Source organism: Lathamus discolor, chromosome 1, assembly GCF_037157495.1.
Source record: "Lathamus discolor isolate bLatDis1 chromosome 1, bLatDis1.hap1, whole genome shotgun sequence".
In the NCBI taxonomy this organism is placed as follows: Eukaryota; Metazoa; Chordata; class Aves; order Psittaciformes; family Psittacidae; genus Lathamus; species Lathamus discolor.
Window position 1 is genome coordinate 68,030,572 of NC_088884.1, and position 19,160 is coordinate 68,049,731.

General features: G+C 50.2%; 1 protein-coding gene across 4 annotated transcripts; it reads right to left on the reverse strand.

Annotated features, from left to right (window-relative positions):
* Positions 1–218: 218 nt before the first annotated feature.
* L3MBTL2 (L3MBTL histone methyl-lysine binding protein 2) lies at positions 219–19,160 on the reverse strand. Of its 4 annotated transcripts, none has more exons than XM_065677412.1 (17): positions 19,091–19,160; positions 17,094–17,361; positions 16,728–16,861; positions 16,263–16,386; positions 15,209–15,288; positions 14,258–14,375; positions 13,761–13,895; positions 12,995–13,083; positions 8,851–9,082; positions 8,053–8,132; positions 7,385–7,489; positions 6,036–6,183; positions 5,100–5,182; positions 3,737–3,971; positions 2,899–2,964; positions 1,848–1,970; positions 219–1,032 (listed from the first exon to the last, which is right to left on the reverse strand). In XM_065677412.1, exons 1-17 carry the CDS (start codon positions 19,109–19,111, stop codon positions 920–922), a joined length of 2,154 nt encoding a protein of 717 aa, XP_065533484.1. In that variant the 5' UTR covers positions 19,112–19,160; the 3' UTR covers positions 219–919. The 4 variants fall into 4 exon arrangements, with proteins under 4 accessions (XP_065533484.1, XP_065533476.1, XP_065533467.1 ...); XM_065677404.1 differs by having other exon boundaries at positions 13,761–13,898; XM_065677395.1 differs by having other exon boundaries at positions 15,209–15,318.

Below are 19,160 nucleotides of genomic sequence, written 5' to 3' on the forward strand. Positions count from 1 at the left end.
CATCCCTTGCTTTAAGTTACCTAATGTCATATTCAGCCCTTACGCAGAACTGGCAAGTTAACAGCAGCAAGTGCACAGAAAAATGCTATTGCATCTCTCAAAAAACATAAAAACCCAAACCCAACCCACTGCTGATGCATGACTGATGCACTTAAGAGCCTTCTTCTCATTCCCTAAAACGTGGTATTTCAGTGGCCCGGAAAGAAATAAAACAAACCTTTGGCCTCTTCCTCGAGTTTAATTCACAGGCCTTTAAGGTACAGATTGCAGATTGTGTTTACAGTAGGACTGCTAAAAAAATTTAGAATTCAAACTGTGCACCATGTCCTCTGCAGTTCTGGGTTCACAACCAAGGAATGATGACACTCAAAAGGGTCTCTTGCTCCCCCAAAAGCCATCATCATCCCTTTTTGGTGGGTTTTTTTTCACCTCTTTCTACTCTTCCTGTGTTGACTTTCTCAAGGGTATGAGGGCTTAGAAGAGGGAGCACAGCACTGATGTCCTACAAGGGCATCCAATTTCCTGACACGTGACCTGCACACATCATCTCGGACTGCAACTCACCACCTCCAGCCACAGCCAAGAACCCAAAGTGCCCCTTTAGGCTCTGGCAGCCTCCTCCCCCCTTGGGAGCTCTGGCTCAAAGGCACCTCCGAAGCCAGGCACACGCAACCCCAGCCTGGTCACACTCCTCAGTGCGCCTTTGGCCTTTCTGGAGTCTGGTTCCCAGGGATTAAAATTACAAATCTGGGGGAAGTTTTCTTGCACACCAGGAAAGCAGTCGTGCTGTTGCAGGGTGATCTGCCTCAAAGAGGCAAGGCCCTCATAGTCTCCTGCTTCCCTTTGCCAGGACCCTCCCCCAAAGAGCCATGAAAAGTGAACTACAGGCTGCTGTGGGCAGCTGGGGGATGCTCCGGGATCAGTCTGTGACCTCCTCCTGCTTTATGCTGCTGATAGGAACAGGAAGCTCTGCGTCTTCAAACTCTGCTATTGAGGGGTCGATTGTTTCTTCTTTCACCTGCACAGCAATGACTAGCAAGAAACAGAGAGAGGAAAATAAGTAAAATGAGCCCATTCTGCTTCACTCTACCTGCAGCACCCCAGAACCTGATCTGTTCATGCAGATGCTCAAAACACCCCAGGATTCCAGCCCACTTCTTGAGGGTCTCTTACTGTAGGCAGCCATGTCTTGCCAGCACAAAGCTATCCATGATCACAACAGCAATCAGGATGGGACTAAACCCTGGCAGCATTCAGCTGCCTGATCCCAACAACAGCTTCTCCTAGGGAACAATAGTATGGGGTCCATTCTCTACCTGCCTGGGTCCACAAAGGGGAAATTAACCCTCTTTGAGCAACAGGAACCTTCATGAGGCTTCATCCCCATGTGTGCAAAGTGCCTCACCCAACCCTGTTCCCCAACACCCACTAGGATTGGCAGGTGACCCAGCTGCCAGATGCTTTTCTGGTCACCACATCTCCTGATGGTCAGCACAAGTGTTCACATTCTGCAACAGCCCTTAGAGGGACTGGGACATGACAGCACACCTTGGACACGTCCATCTCCTCTCTCCTCCCAAACTGACCTCACACAACCAGACTGCTCAGTAGGGCAGCCAGGCTCTCAGTGGCATCAGCAGTATCAAGATATCTAGCTGTACTGGTGCCACCAAACCTTCTCAGGAGGCAACCCTTCCCAGGGAAAGCAGGCAAGGGCTTTCTTCCACTCCGTCTGTCTCTGCCCACACAGCCAAGAAGCAGCACAGGCCTGGGGACGGCTGGTGGTATGCAGGATGTACGCAAGAGAGCTGCATGCACTTGCTGGCTAGAGTAACTCACTCCCTTACTCTCATCAGGTGATGGCTCTCGCAAAGCCTTGCTGGCAGCTTTTGCTTCCCGTTTCGCTTTCGCGGCAGGCGGCTTCTTGGCAGTCTGCTTGATGTTGCGCGTTTTGACCGGTAACTTTTTTCCTTAACAAAGAGATAACAGAGCATGGGGAAAAGCGTGTTTCTTCTTCCCTGGAAAATCAGCAACCCTGCTCCACTGAGAAACCACAGGCCAGGGACCACCACAACTGACCAGCAAGCTACATGGTCATTAGCTGTCAACTGGTTACTCCACAGAAATGCCCTACTGGAGAAAAACTCTACAGTTATCATCTCAAGATACGCTCCTCCAGGTTCTCCATTAAAGGCACTTCAGCATGTGCTTAACTTCCAAAGAGTGGGTCCTGTTGGAATCAGTCTGGAGTCAGCTTTGCTTACCTGTCTGGGTCTAGGTCCTAGGCAATGGGCATGTTGACTGCAAGGCATGGACATTGTAGCAGTAATAATTTCAATTTTAACTGACATTTCTACTTAGGTTGTCTTTAAATTCTTTATATGCCCTTTCCTCTCCACCCCCCAGGAAGGAACTTCTTGTCTGTCTACTCATGATTTGCCACAGCTACTGCAACAATGATCACAAGAAGAAGATTAAACAGTAACATGGTGCAGCCCCGCTACTGGCCTCTTCAGCCATCTTAAGGCCTTCTTTCCCTCAGCACAAAGCAGGCAAGATTGCTCTCCAGCTACCCTTCAGCTGCAGCAATCTCCTTCCGACCACAGACACAGTAGGGAAAGCAGCACAACCTCACACCTGGAAGCAAGCGCCATCTATACCTCAGCCAACAGAAAGTAGACTGCGAAACAGATCCTTCCCGTACACAGAGCTCTCTGCTCTTTTAGGTAATAGGGCAGTTAAGAAGGATGAAGCTGTGTTGTCAAACCCACAGCTGAGTGAGAGCATCCACAGCAAGACAAGGCCTCTCTCCTCTGCTCTGAAAGGACATGGACAGGGTTCCTCTAACTGGGCCCAGCCTGCGAGCGAGCGGGAGGGCATTAACCAAACATCACTCACTCTTCTTTCCATAGGGTTTCTTCTTCTTCTTGAGCACCTCCTTGGCCTTCGCTGGAGTTGTGGGCTCTGTCATGGAGACGAGAGGGAAACGAAAGCCAAGTCCCATAACCAGTAGGTAACTGGGATGAAGTGACATAAGCGAGAAACAAGATACACCCGTCCCCCCAAGCTAAAGCCCTCTTCCCAAGACAAGCAGCTGAGGAGAAAGCATGGCTCTGGTGTAGTTGCTGTCTGTGCTTCCAGGCAAGGGCCCAGGAGCAGGCTGGGGCAGCACAGGGGAGAGAGGCCCAGTAGAGGTTTGGCAGGGGCAGTAAAGAACCAATGTTTGTAGCTTGGGAGAAGAAGGAAAACAACTGAAAAGGTGAGGCAGTGGCCTCCTCATGAGAAGGGAAGGAATAAACTCTTGAGAGGGATGCTCTTACCTTTTAACAGACAGAGCCAGAGAATTGACAAGAAAAGGGAGCAGGGGCCAAGCTCCCCCTGCTACCTGGCTGAGGTTGTAGGTAGGCTTAGTAAAAGGGAGCTGTGCAGGGAAAGGACCACCTGGAACTCTACCCAACTTCATCAGGAGCAATACTCTGTTGGTGTGTAGGTGGGGAAACAGAGGGAAAACAGAGCCAACCTCAAATCTCAAGCTGTTTTCTCCCCACCACAGACTTCTCCCTCTGCCAGCTACTAGAGTGTGTGGCAGCAAGATGACTTATGGTAGACAGCACAAATCAAAGAGGCCATTTTCTCCTCCCTACAAGGCCCATAAAAAAGGAGGAGCCACTCACAGAGAAGGAAGAGGGAAACCTTTTCCTCTACTGTTAGAAACCACAGTAAAATCTTCCCTCACCTGGAACAACAGGTGGCTGAAGCTGGTAGCCTGTCAGTTCACACCACCCCACAGGATAAATGTCTGGAGACTCGCAGTCCACCCACTGGTCATACTCATTGTCCCAGCCATCAAAATGGATGCTAAGAAGACGGTGGACCACACGCTTCACTGTGGCTACACAGATGAGCCGGGGCTCCATCAGGTCCACTGCTTCCACCTTCATGCCTGCCTTGAAGCCATGGTTTGGGTAGTCCTGGTGGCAGAAAACGTGAAAAAAGAAAACTCAAGGACCCAGTCCAAACCCATATTTGACCACCAGCACCCTAGAACAGGCTCCCCTCCAACTTAAAGTAAGCACAGAGAGAGCAAGTCCCCAGTGGCACAACAGAACCAGCCAGTCACATACAAGAAGGGGGCACACATGAACAGATCCAAGGCCAGCTGTGTCCTTAGGGAGTTTCAGCCCAGCCTTTGGAAACAAGATCCCGACCCTGGGGGAAGCAGCAGACAGCAGTTAAGGAGCACCCTATCAAACCCATCAGCCTCATAGCCCTGGGAGATCAGAAAGACCAGCACAGACCCAGGTGCTGCAGCAGTTTTGCTGGTGCAAAGCAGACCCCCACTCACCCACATATCCACAGGCAGCAAGCAGTGCAGAATTCACTAGGAGCCTGGAGCTCTTGAATGCACTACAGAATCACAGGTCACACTCAGAGGGACCAAGATACCATTACATTCACAAATGGCATGACACTGCTCATCCCTATCAGCCAAATAGGGCTCTTCCTCTGCTCAGCACTGGTGAGGCCATACCTGGAGTGCTGTGTTCAGCTCTGGCTTCCCAGTACAAGAGAGGCATGGACGTAGTGGAGAGAGTCCCAAAAAGAGTCATGAAGATGATGAGCGCACTGGCTCATCTTTTATATGAGGGGAGGCTGAGAGAGCTGGGACTGTTCAGCCTGGAGAAGGCTCAGGGAGATCTTATCAGCCTATATAAATGCCTGAAGGGAGGTGCAAAGACAGATCCAGGCTCCTCTCAGCGGTGCCCAGGGACAGGACCAGAGGCAATGGACACAAACTATAACACAGGAGGTTTCCTCTGAACATCAGAAAACAGTCTGCACTGTGAGGGCACCTAAGCACTGGCACAGGCTGCCCAGAGATGCTGCAGAATCTCCATCCACGGAGATATTCAGAAGCTGTCTGTACATGGTCCTGGACAACCCACTAGAAGGGACCCTGCCTGAGCAGGGATGTTGGACAAGATGACCTCCAGAAGGTCCCTTCCAACCTCAACCACTCTGTGACAGCCAGAGCTCTCATGCTCCTGCTTGCTGACTGCAAGCACCCATACACCTCTCTTCTTCCCAGCAGCACTCACTGTATTGAAGAGTCGTGCTGGAACAGGTCTTGATTTAGTCTTTTCCAGGTAACTTTCCCAGTTGAAGGTCCTTGCATCTTGCCCTGCAGCAGGAAGCGGTGACAGGAAAAAGGCAATCACTGAAGAGACCAATGGGGGGAAAAGGCAGAATAGGCAGGAAGGAGGCATAACAACTGATCACAAAACAGTTTCATAAACCAGCACGTACAGACTGATCCTGATCTTGGACACAAATCTAGTGCACAGGCTCCATGGCAGTCCAGCATCCCCTTCCAGCAGGCAAATACAGAACACTGCAAGCCGCAACTCTGAACATCCATGTCAAATCATACATCCAGACCACAGAGAAAGGTGAGGAGAAGCAGCAGGTAGGAAGCATGTTCAAAGCACACCACTAAGACCAGTCTTTCTTCCACCAGCAGATATATCAAAGGAGGACAGAATAGCACTGCACAAAAGTGCTGCAACACAGAAATTCAGAGCCAGCTTTTTTGGGTATGGCCATACAAAGCAGTAAAAATACTCCAAGGGTGATTGCCTCTCAGGATTTTGCAGAAACACTGGTCTCAGATTTATTTATACAAGAACAGAGGTAACTCCTGCCACTTTTAAGTACTGAGTCATGCAGCAATGGCTCTACTTATCCCTTCCCACCCTCCTTGTCCTTCAAACTTTTGATTCTGTTCAGTTTGGGGATCTTACATCCACCTCTCCTGCTGATCTGCCAGGAGCTATCCACCATGCCATTAATGCCCTCTAGAGATGGTACTTCCTTCCACAAAGCAGTAAGACTTGGCATATGGGCAGAGCAAAAATGGACTGGATCTCTGAACCAGCCCTATCTTCCTGAAAACAGGCAGATTGGGACCTTTTGTTTTTGATTTGCCTGAACCTGACCCTGCAGGTTTGTACCATAGGGCAGAACACAAATCTCACCTTTTGGAGGGGTCAGAGTGATGTTGTTCTTCTGACAGAAATTGACAGGGAAGATGGCATGTGAGGAGGCATGATAGCAGAACCAGTCAGAGCAATCATCAGATGTGGTTCCATCAATGCTGATCATGAGATACCCATCCAAGAGGACCTGAGATGGGAGTGAAGAGCATAAGTGTAGAGCTTCACTTGCTCTAAAACCTCTCCTTTCAAAGGATCCCCCCAGGAGTCCCCACAGAGGTATCACAATTGCCACTAGAGAGTAAAACGCAATGTTATATGCTCCAGGGCATGCAGTAGCTTCTCCTTATATGTCAGTCAACACAAGCTAGTCCCCAGAGCAGCAGCAATTGCTGCGGGACTGGGACCAAGGCTGAAAAGGATTCAGCCATGAATGGTCATAAGCTCTGTTCTCCCTCAGAAACAGACTTTATTTGCAGCCCGGAGATGCACCACAACAGCCAGGTCATGAATTCGTTACTAGGCAGAAGGGATGAGCACCACCTTCAAACTTGCTACTCCTACAGCAACAAGACTTGTCCCATCCCATCACTCCCTGGTAACTAATTCCTACCAAACGTGGTAAGCATGTCTGCCCCAACCTCTTCACGTTTCCAAGCAACGGCTGAAGGGAATATTTTACAAACACGAAGAGGTCTCCTAGTATCTCCCTGCCAAACCCCAGGTGTCAAAGCTGTCTGCTTGGGTTCTACAAGGGCAAACAGATTCTGGAGGGAGCAAGAAAAAAAACCAAGTTGATGCCACGCTTTCAGGACATGCAGTGCACCTTGCTGAGGAAACCTGGCCAAGCAATTTACTTGCCCAACACTAGTACAGGAATAGAGCTCACTACCACCTCATCAAGAGAGACTGCAGGAGACACATCCATCCTCAGCTTCCTGTATCAGTGAATGCACGCCCATAAAGATACACTGTTCCCCACACAGGGGTCACCCTGCAACTCTTCTGCTCTTCTCTCTCTCCTCAAGAGAGCACTAGAGGCCTCTCTTTATGCATTCTAAGAACTAAAGAACAAATCTTTCCTACTGCATGCCTAGGGTGAAGGAAGGGTGGCTGCCAGTCACACACACTGGACAGTTAGCTTGCAGATTAAGCATGCTCATCTTCATGCTATCCACTTAGGTACACATGGACAACAGCTGGTCTCATCAGCTCATCATACCTCTGAGGTAACACCCTGGTTCTTTCCACACAGCAGCTGCCTACCTCTCTTGACAGCCCTTTCCTAATGCAAAATCCTACCCAATCTTACTCGTTTGCAAAGTCCTGGAGATTTTAACTGAGTTCTCTCAGTTAAACAAAGCAGACACCCTTCTGCCCACGGAACTTACCTTGCAAACAGTGGCCACACAAATGTTGCCCAGATTCAGGGGGTCAATGGCCTCCAGCTTCATGCCTTCCTCAAACCATCCACCTTCAGCATAGACAGCTCGTACCTAAGGGAGACTCTGGTATACCATGCGCTGTCAGGGCTATGGGACAGTCCCATCCTGACACCAAGTGCAGATTAGAGCTTCTTTACTTGGCTCAACCCAAGCTGGGAGAGGAAAGAAATATTACAAGAAATACAAAGAGGCAAGCAAACCAATGCTGTGTTTGAGCCAGCAACCTCCTGCCAGGGCTCTGGTCAGTCAGAGTGTCAGGCCCAGTACTCAGCTGCTGTTCAACAAAGGAAGTCTCCTTCTCATCTCAGTCCTTACCAGTATGATCCAGCTCCTTGCTGGAACTGGTCTCTCCCATGCAATCATCTTCCCTCTCCAACTCAAAGCTCCAAGCAACTGCTTGCCCTTCACCTGAGCCCCTCAATCTGTCATTGTCTTCTAGTTCTTCTATCTTTCTATTGTGACCTGCCCCTGCCCAACCACAGCCTTGACACCCCAAACACCTTACTGCCCTGTAGCTGTAAAACACAAATAAGCCATCCTCAACAACCCACCCAGCAGCACATATACCCAAGGAAGGAAGCGATATCATTTCTTCCTTTGCTGATTTGTTCTACCTTCTTAAACAGATAGGGGACAGCATCACAGTAAATCTTCCGGAAGGTGGGATGGTTTGCCATTTCACTGCGTTTTTCTTCTGTGAGGAATGAAAGAAACAGAGATAAGAAACATGCAGCAACTGCAAGTAAGGAAACACATTGGTTATTAATTCCCTGGTGAGAGCTCAGCTACTATAAAAGACCTAGACTACAGACCATGAGGAGAGTAGTAAGAACAGGTCAGTCCCTCTACACCTTCTCATAACATGGGCTGTGATGCAAGGCTTGCTTAAAAGCAGATGGCTGAGCTTCCTGAGCACCACTGCTAACACCTCTACATGCAGCTGTAATCACTAGGGTGCTGCAGCAAGGAATTTATGGAACCATAAGGATCACCAGTACTGGAGTCTTGTTTGGGGTTTTTTCTCTACCAATCTAAGCTGATCAAATATTTTTCTCCGTGAAGTCCAGAAAAATCACAACCTGATGGCATCCAGTCTTGCAGAAGCCAGCATGAATTTCCCCAAAAAGACTTTCAACACCTGTGATGTTGCAAACTCTGCATTCTCATACTGTGGGGACAGACTATCTGCTTCAGGCAAGAAACCCGACAGGCCCCCTTCTCCTGACATTTGGCAGCAGACCACTGGGCTTTTATCTATCCAGGGAAAAAAGCAGCAGGCACATGACTCCATAGACTTTGTCTGTCAGATCCTGAGGCAACTGCCTGGCTCCTAGTATGTCAAGACCTGTTAACAGCAGGGTCCAGACAGTTCATAGCAAATCAGAAGATGCTTGTGGTGCTATGATCCCTACCTGTCTTCTTCATGCTGTGGCCCACTCTCCGTGACCAGCCCACAGGATGGATGAGGGGACTCCACATGTGGCACCAGAAGTCATCATCACTGTCACCGTCCTCATAGAGGAGTCTCAGTCTGCCCCCGATCACCGTGTCCACCACTGCCGTGCGCGTCCGGGACACGTGGTTCTTATCCACCACCTCCACCCGCATGCCCTGCCGGAACGGGTACTTCATACTCTCTGCCATCTGGCAACAACAACAGAGGAACCAAGATCAATCACACTTGGTGCTTTCCTTCTCCAAACACTTCAGAGAACAGCTTTCTCCTTAGACTTTGCTGGCCAACACCCTGCACTTCCCAAAGCTGACTGGGAGACACCTCTGGGAAGTGATGCATGGGAACAGGTTCATCAGGGAGCAGGGAGCTGCCAAACCCACACACAGCAGCACAGTGGGGTACATGCACCCATAAGCTTCCCCTGTTCTGTGGCCCCGTAACAGCTACCCCCACCCTGGCCCAGCAGCCATGCTCAGCCAGCACCTTCTGTCAATGTCCTGAGTGGGTTTAACAGATGTCACTTCTTGACAGCTCCAGCTGACCAAGAACTGAGTGAGGAATCGTGTGCCTTTTTCAGTCATGAAAAGACCACAAGGGTTTCAAGGCTGGCTGCAGTTAGAGGTGTAGCACACAGGGCAACAGGATTTTCAGTTGACTTAAAAAGAGGTCAAGTCCTTATTTTCACTTTTTCACTCTGATCAGAGGTTGAGCAACATGATGACCTATCTGTTCCAATGCCAGTTATTCTGCAGACTGACCCAAAGGCACAGGCAAATGAGTCACTGGCTGCCTTCTAACTGATTTGTTTGAGACTTTCAGTTTGCTGATCCAGCCTGGCCCTACTCATCCACAAATGGCCAAGAGTGTTTATAGCACTCCTGACATTTTGGTACTGTGATCCCAGAATGCCATGCAGCAACTAGGAAGCACAGCTCAAAACAGACTCAGGCAACTAAAAACCAGCCTACACCTGAATCTGAAATTTTTAATGTAAGATCTTTCACTTCCTGTTCATTAGAGGGGAGTTGAGATGCAAAGGGGAGAAAGAAACTGATAACATCCGTCTCCCTCCACCACTTCCCTTCCACAGTATGAGCTCTCAGCTACAAGCTGTGGCACAGGACCAAGAAGCTACAAACATCCTTCTGACTTTAAGAAGCAACAAGGGAAACACCAACTCTATCAAGGCCTCCAGCCCAGTGTCACCAATCACTTCACACACAGGAAAACCTACCACTTGTCTGCTGTCTCTGGGACCATCTTCCTTATCTGTGGTTTCCAAAGCTCCCAGGGACAAAAGAGCCTCTTTTCCCTGACAAGGACTAACGCCAGCACAGGCTCAACACCTACAAAGCTGCCAAGGCTGCTTTTTTTTACAGCTGCTTCCATGCACTCTGAGGGAACCTGCACCCCTCTCACTCGCCACAGGCTGCTGTGCTACCAGTACTTAAGGCAAAGGTTTCTGACTCTCAGCACCGAAATGAGGCAGGGAAAGTTCAGGCTGGAGCTCACTGGCCTTTCCTTTCAAGGAAAGGATAAACCTTATCCCCAGTATTTCCCAGCAGACTAGATGATAACAGCTTTAAAGCCCATCTACGACCCAAAGGAGAAACAGTTGTGCTGACAGAGCCTGGAGGCTTTCAGCATTCCCCACAGCATCATGACAGATATCTTAGGAAGCACTCACTGTCCCTGTCATGCCCAGGTTCCAAGCAGTCACATAGGAGTTACATGAATCAGAACCAGAAGAGTCATGTTAACATCCAGGGCAGCCTTGGATGCAGCGATCACGAGATGGTCGAATTTGAGATCCTCAGGACAGTGAGAAGAGCATGTAGCAAGCTCACTGCCCCGGACTTCAAAAGAGCAGACTTTGGCCTCTTCAGGAGCCTGCTTAGTAAGGTTCCATGGGATATAGCCCTGGAGGGCAGGGGGGCCCAAGACTGTTGGTTGATATTCAAGGATCACCTGCTACGAGCTCAGGAGTGCTGCATCCCAACTAGAAGGAAGTGCAGCAGGAGGGCCAGGAGACCTCCTTGAATGGATAAGGAGCTGCTGAGGAAAATTCAAAGGAAAAAAGAGGCTTATAAAAAATGGAAGCAAGGACAGGAGGCCTGGGTAGAGTACAGGGATGTTGTTGGGGAAGCTAGGGACCAGGTTAGGAAGGCTAAGGCCCAGTTAGAATTAAACCTACCCAGGGATGTTAAGGATAACAGGAAAGGATTCTACAGGTACGTAGCAAACAAAGAACAGACCAGGGACAACATAGGCCCCCTGAGGAAGCACTCAGGAGAACTGGCTACACAGGATTTGGAGAAGGCTGAGGTTCTGAATGACTTCTTCGCCTCGGTCTTCACTGGCAAAGGCTCTGACTGCACCACCCAGGTCTTAGAAGGTAGACACAGGGACTGTGAGAATGAAGACCTTGGGCCCACTGTAGGAGAGGATCTGGTTCGAGACCATCTTAAAAACCTGAACGCACACAAGTCCATGGGACCTGATGGAATCCATCCGCAGGTCCTGAAGGAGCTGGCGAATGAAGTTGCTAAGGCACTGGCCATCGTATTTGAAAAATCATGGCAGTCAGGTGAAGTTCCCAACGACTGGAAAAAGGGAAATATAACCCCCATTTTCAAGAAGGGGAAAATGGAAGACCCGGGGAATTACAGACCAGTCAGTCTCACCTCTGTGCCTGGTAAAATCTTGGAGCAGATTCTCCTGGATGGCATGCTAAGGCACATGAAAAACAACAAGCTCCTTGGCAACAGCCAGCATGGCTTTACTAAGGGGAAATCCTGCCTGACCAATCTGGTGGCCTTCTATGATGGGGCTACAGAATTGATGGACAAGGATAATGCAGTTGATGTCATCCACCTGGACTTGTGCAAAGCATTCGACACTGTCCCACACAACATCCTTGTCTCTAAATTGGTGAGATATCAATTTGATGGATGGACCACTCAGTGGATAAAGAACTGGCTGGATGGCCGCACACAAAGAGTTGTGGCCAATGGCTCGATGTCCGGCTGGAGACCGGTAACGAGTGGTGTCCCTTAGGGATCGGTGTTGGGACCGGTCTTGTTTAACATCTTCATCGCTGACGTGGACAGTGGGATTGAGTGCGCCCTCAGCAAGTTTGCTAATGACACCAAGCTGTGTGGTTCGGTGGATATATTGGAGGGAAGGAATGTCATCCAGAGGGACCTTGACACGCTTGTAAGGTGGGCTGATGCCAACCTTATGAAGTTCAACCACGACAAGTGCAAGGTCCTACACCTGGGTCAGAGCAATCCCAGGCACAGCTACAGATTGGGCAGAGAAGAGATTCAGAGCAGCCCTGCAGAGAAGGACTTGGGGGTGCTGGTTGATGAGAAAATGAACATGGGCCGGCTGCAGTGTGCGCTTGCAGCCCAGAAAGCCAACCATATCCTGGGCTGCATCAAAAGGAGCGTGACCAGCAGGTCGAAAGAGGTGATCCTGCCCCTCTACTCTGCTCTTGTGAGACCTCACCTGGAGCATTGTGTGCAGTTCTGGTGTCCTCAACGTAAAAAGGACATGGAACTGCTGGAACAAGTCCAGAGGAGGCCACGAGGATGATCAGGGGACTGGAGCACCTCCTGTATGAAGACAAGCTGAGGAAGCTGGGGCTGTTCAGCCTGGAGAAGAGAAGGCTGCATGGGGACCTAATAGCAGCTTTCCAGTATCTGAAGGGGGCCTATAGGGATGCTGGGAAGGGACTCTTTCATCAGGGACTGTAGTGATAGAACAAGGGGTAACAGGTTAAAACTTAAACAGGGGAAGTTTAGATTGGATATAAGGAGGAAATTCTTTCCTGTTAGGGTGGTGAGGCACTGGAATCGGTTGCTCAGGGAAGCTGTAAATGCTCCATCCCTGGCAGTGTTCAAGGCCAGGTTGGATGAAGCCTTGGGTGACATGGTTTAGTGTGAGGTGTCCCTGCCCATGGCAGGGGGATTGGAACTAGATGATCTTGAGGTCCTTTCCAACCCTAACTATTCTATAATTCTATAATTCTATGTTGCCCACGTATCTCTTGGCTTCAGCTTCATTTCCACACATAAAATGTCATCTTCCACATTTACCTTGATGTGAAAATCCACTGGGATTGTCCTGGCTCCCACCAGTTTTTTCATGAGGTAACTTCTCCAGTCAGTGTATTTGGCATGGATACCTACATACGCATAGGGAAAAAGCACATCTTTATGATCAAAGGAATTACATCATCACACTACACCTTTCTTCCTCTCTGAGAGCCCATTTGCTTTAAGAGGGCTTTTTCAGATGCAGATGCTGTACCTGCTCTCAGTTCTGTCAGCTTGCCCCACAACTGGCTGAAAAGGATGGCCATTACAGACTGGACCAGGCCAAGCAGACACCCAACTTGACTGATCTAGATGTGGAAGTAACATTAAGGCAAAACCATGTGAGCCACATGAAGGAAAGCTCAGCTTGCCAGAATTTTGCTAAACTGGCATCTGTCTCTGAACTGCCAGCTGAGCAGTGATCGGAGCCACTGCTTTCCCCAGAGACACTGCCCAGGATGTAGGACCAAAAGGGTCCTCCCAAAGGTTAAGCCTAGCCACTGTCTGGGTCAGGAAGAGGAACAGCAGCTGCATTAGTTTTTGTCTGTAGGTTTAACACCAGCTCTGTCACCAGCACCCCCAGGGTCAAACACAGGGAGATGCAGAGGGAGCCATTCAAGCAGTCTCCAGCTTCCCAAAGAATTAACTGCTCCTTGTAAGTCAGAGCACAAATGGAGTTGTGGTCCCACATACACTGGGAGGACCTGTCCCTCTGTTCTGGGCATAAACCAAGGCTCCTCCACCACCCCTCTCACCCCACACTCACTTTGTGGTGGTACCAGGATTTTGCTGTTGATGGCACACCAGCCAATGGGGTGAATATCCACTGTGCCCAAATTGCACCAGAAGTCATGGCTAGCATCATTCTCAAAGCCCTCATATCGCAGAAGGGCCCGGTACCCTGCTAGGACAGAGCAGACAACCACAGCAAGGCATTAGAGACCAGGAATTTCTCCTCTTCCTGCTGGGCACCAGGAGCTTAGTCCCGACATCATGGCCTTCAGAGCTCTGCATGGGTTATCAGAGCTTCTCCAGCCATTCTGGAGGCAGAACCAACCTTGCAAAGAGCCCAGCAACCAGAAGAGGAACCAGATGCTGGTTTCCTCCCACCCTCACCCTGTGGTATTTCCTGTTCCAAAATCTCTCAGCAGTTGCAGAGCTCCAAAGAGCTGATGTTTTCCTTGACCAGCAACACTCAGCTCCCCAAAGGCTCCCTCATGGGTCAGCCATCCCTAGCTGTCAGGAATTCCATTGCAGACATACCTACAGTCTGCATGACGGATGCAATCCAGTACACACGGCTGGGGAGCACGGCATCACTGTTCAGCACTTCCACTTTCATACCTTTCACCACATCATCCCACTGATCGAAGAGTGGCACCTGAAGGATCAAGGCAGCCACAAGAGACATGGACAGTTAGAGCAGGGCTCATTCTAGCTTTCAGAAACATGTTTTAGGCAGCCACACTTTCACCTTAGGCACATGCACACCTTACCCTTCCTGTATCTGCCAACAGCTTGAAAAGCAAACAAACTGTCCCCGACATCTCACTGGGGCATTCACTGAGGATCCCAAAAGGCAGAACACTGTATAGCAATGCTTAACTATTTCACTGTCAGCTGACCTAGAAGCCCAAAGCAACCACTGCCATTCCTCTATGGTATCAAAATCCCTAATCATCAATAAAACTGCTAAGTCTTCCTGACATATCCTCTAGATAAAGGACATTTTGTTAGTATTATCACAAATCACAACTCAAAAGGAATACAACAAGTGAGTCTTATTACATAGAGAAAAATATTACATTACATACAATACCTAAGAACTGCCATTCTTCCACGTATGTGCCTCAGCTACTTGGCCCATAAGGACTGCAAATCCATGACCACATCAGCTGAGTTTCTCTCCACGCACCACCCTGGGCTGTGCTCACCCAAACAAACTGCAACCAGGAGCTGTCCCCAGCCAGCAATGGGCTATCACCACCAGCAATGCCTCTATCGAGTCCCCCTCTGCTTCTTCCCCCAAAACTCCTGGTCCCTCTATGGGACTCCCATTCAGAGCTATGAGAAGCCCCGACTTCCTTCCCTGCACCAGCTCCCCAGGCCTCTCCCCTCCACTTGTTACAGAAGTACAGGCAGCCCCATGCACACAGCATGCCCCATGCACACAGCATGCCCCATGCACACTGCAAGGCACAGTAAAGAACTCACATGTTTAAAGCAGCTGACAGGAGCTGCCTTGAAGCCATGCTCCTGCAGATACTTTCCCCAGTCAAAGCCCAGGACGAGCGCTACAAGCAGACATGAGAGCAGAAAATCAACTGAGATTATAGAAAAGAAACAGAGTACCCTGTTACCTGGAACAGATCCCTCTGCCCCAGCACACAGGAACTCTGCATTCCACCACATTTTCCCTGGTGGGAAACTTGATCCTATGAGTGCACAGGGACCAGTCCCCCACAGCAGGTACTCTATATTATTAACTGATCCTTGCTGTCATTAACTGTCCTGTGCTTTTGGCAAAGGGAGGGGCAGGAGGGGCAAGAAAAGGGGCCAAATTCAGCCCATGGCTCAAGCACTCCAGGTAAGAGTGGAGAATGCATCCTGTCAGTGTTAAACCACTTAGCAGCTTTGCTTCTCAGCAGCAACACTGCAGGGTGAGGTCAGCAGCATGCGCTTCCCCAAAGGGTGCTGAGAAAAATGAGAGTGAAGCACCGAGATATTTATCCCACAGTTGCTCCTGATCCAAGGCTACAGATCGGAACTAGCAGCAGCCTGCTCAGGGCTCAATCCCTGCTGCCACCTCCTGGGGCTCATTTCACCCTAACACAGCAGCCTGCTACTACTTCAGCTGCAATAACTGGTTGTTCCTCGAGTAGATCTGTGAGTGACTTGGGTTAAATATACCTTCCCAGAAAAGGGCTGGGAGCAGCAGGACACCTTTAAGTCAGTTTTGCCAGCAGAAGTCAGCACCTTGCGGGACTATGACTACAGAGTTTGCACTCCACATCAAGGTGCACAAGGAGTGAGGATGGGGCTGCAGTAGTGGATGGGCAGGAACTCAACCACCATTAGCACTTGCAGGGAGAGGGAGAGACATGCCTCGTGTCTTGCCAAACTGTGTCAGAGAGATCCATGCACATCATTTCAGTACAAGGGAGTGTAGCAGACGGGACAAAGAGGACTGTAGAGCTTACAGCCCTCCAGATACCCCCTTTTCTACAGCTCCAGCAAGCTGCACCTCCTCACTGTCATCTACACTCACCGTCCTGGCCTGTCAGTGTCCCATCAGCCAGCTGCCCTGTGCCCTGTGAATGGAGGAAGGCCCCGATCTTGGCCGACCAGGCTGCCTTATGCAGAACTTTAGCTTTCTTCGTTGGTGGCTTCCCCTACAAAAGAAAGCCCATGTGGAACATTAGTGGCACAGGAGAGGAAGCCAGTCACTGCAACTGGCCAGCAAGGCATGCATCTCTTCCTTGGGATGATTTTCAGGCTACTACAATTTTTACTAATGCTCACAGGAACAAGAAGAAACATCTGGTAAAATAAATCAATGTGTCCTTCCTCAGCTTCTAGGGACCACCACCCTTCAGCTGGCATGCACTCTCTGGGGACTTCAGGCAGGAATAACAAGCCACTGGTAATGGCAGTCTGATCTTTAACTACAGAGCAACCACCAATTCCTGGTACAAGGTACATCCTCAGGGAATAAGGAAGGGTTTTGACTCACCTGCAGTCTAGCCAGGATGCTGGCCTTCTTGGAGTTTGAGGAGTAGCTTCTGGAACAGGAGACACTGCAGAAACGTTTGGTCTTGGAGAAAAAAGCCTCCCTGGTGCCCACAATCCCACACATCTCACAAACAGCTGAGAGAAGGAAGGCACAAAAACGTGAAGAGTTGGTACAGTTGATGCACCACAAGAACATAGCTGAGCCCAGGCAATCCTTATTACACACAGCTGATCCCCCACATAGCCCAGGAACTGCAGTGTCAATCTACTGCTGCTCCCAAAGCATACTCACACATACCCTTCAGCTCCCCCAGCCCTTGTTCCTTCCATCACACACGTGCTTCAGGTAGAACAGGCAACGTAATACCTGGCTCGGAGCCACTGTCGTCTGGGAGCCGGCCTGTGGATGGCTGGTGCACAGGAGAGATCGGAAGCTCTCCAGCTTCCCGGTCTGCCACCTCATCATCACTAGACTCATCCAGACAGGAGCTGCTCTCGCTGCCCATGCTGCTGTTGTAGCCCTGGAAGCTGTCATAACCTCCAAAGATGTCCAAGTCCTCATCCTCATCATCATCATCACCAGCATCCTCTGTCCGCTCCAAAGATGAAGTTTTGTGACAGAAGGTAGACACCAACTAAAAATAAAGAGTTAGTCTGCCTTAAAATAGACATTTTACCCATATCCCAAAGTAAACCTGCCTTCCTTGACATGGGGGACCAGGGAGAAGCCTCAGGGTGAACAAAATGTCCACGTAACACCACCAAAGGCAGGAGTCTGAATCCTTGACACCACTTGTTGACCGATGCCCAGCTCATCCCCCAGCAGCAATCGGTCCCTTCCAGCCAACTGCCCCTGTTTCTGTACCAACCATGACATGCTGTAGTATGGAATACCCCTTTGGCTAGTCTGAGTCAGGTGTCCTCTCTCTGCTCCCTCCTGGGTTCTTGTGCCCCTCCTCACTGGCAGAGCATGAGACTTAAAAGTCCTTGATCAGGGTAGGCGCTACTGAGCAACAACTAAAATATCAGTGTGTTATCAGCACTATTCTCAGACTAAAGTCAAAACACAGCACTGTACCAGCTACTATGAAGAAAATTAACTCTTTTCCAGCTGAAACCAGGACACTCTCCCAACACAGTTGCACAGTACAGCAGTGCAGACACCCTCAACATTAAAGTCACTATAACCTTACAGCACGGAGCACAGAACTGCACACTGGCTACCACATCTCACAAGACCAGTACAGGCTGGATGTCAGCAGGACACACTTGACTCTGGGGAAAGCTCATGTTCTGTGGAAGCTGCAGTCTGCAGCTGACATCAGTCCAGAAACTGCATCAGCAGGAAGACAGAACAATGTTTAAGAATTTTTGCCTACAACCAGATGTCTCCACAACTACACATCTTCCCTAACTTGTAATACTTGCTGTTACAGCAAGAGAGCAGAGAGGCAGCGATTGAAGAAAGCATGGAAATCCAGTGTCTGTTTCTCAGATTAGAAAAATCTTGAACTAGGCCCCAACTAAAGGCAAAATGAACCGGGAAAAGGCATCAGCAACTCATGAAACACCAGCAAGAAGTCTGCATCAGCACATGGAGTGACAGAATAGAAAGGCAGACTGGAACAGCCACACAAGGCACCAGGATACAATTGTTCACTCAAGTGTGCGACAACAAAGGATGAGCAGCAAGTCCATCAATGCTAAATTCCCTACGACCCCCGGCTCCTGGGTACTATTACAGGCACACAAGCAGGAAGATCAGACTTCACTCACTGCTGTCTCCCAACATCCTCCCTGGCTTTCACACAAACCAGACCCATGCTGTTCCCTTGAGACTGAGTTGCTCTCCTGCAGATCCAGCCCTCAGACAGCATTCCTGATGTCTGAACACCTCGGTAAAAGAGCACATTTATCTCTCTCACCGTAGGAAGTATCTTCGGGTCATTATGTTTCCACTAAATGCAAATGAAACAGGCTGACAAACAAGGACAGCACCACCCGCAACCACCACAGAGAGGACAGGCGGCCGCAGAGGCCCATGCCTCCCGGGTCAGCACCATCACCCCTGCAGCACGAAGGGGCGCGAGGGCACCTCACCATGGCGGCCGGGAGGAGGCGGCCCAGCAAACGCTCCCTCTCCCTCCGGGCCGCGGGCGGCCGTTACCTCAGTACCACACCACGGCCGATACCCCGCTAACGCTGCCCGGGCCTCGCGCCCTCCCGCAGGGCACCGGGCTGCCCAGCACAGTGCCTCAACGCTTTCCCCAGCACCCTGCGGACACCCGGAGCCGGCAGCGTCTCTTCGTCCCGGCTGCAGCCTGGTTCCGGCCCCGGAGGAGGCCGCGGCCCGTCGCTGCTCACCTCTCCCTGCTCCTGCTCCATAGCTCCCGGGACGCCGCCAGCCCGCCTCACACGAGGAGAGCGCGCCCCC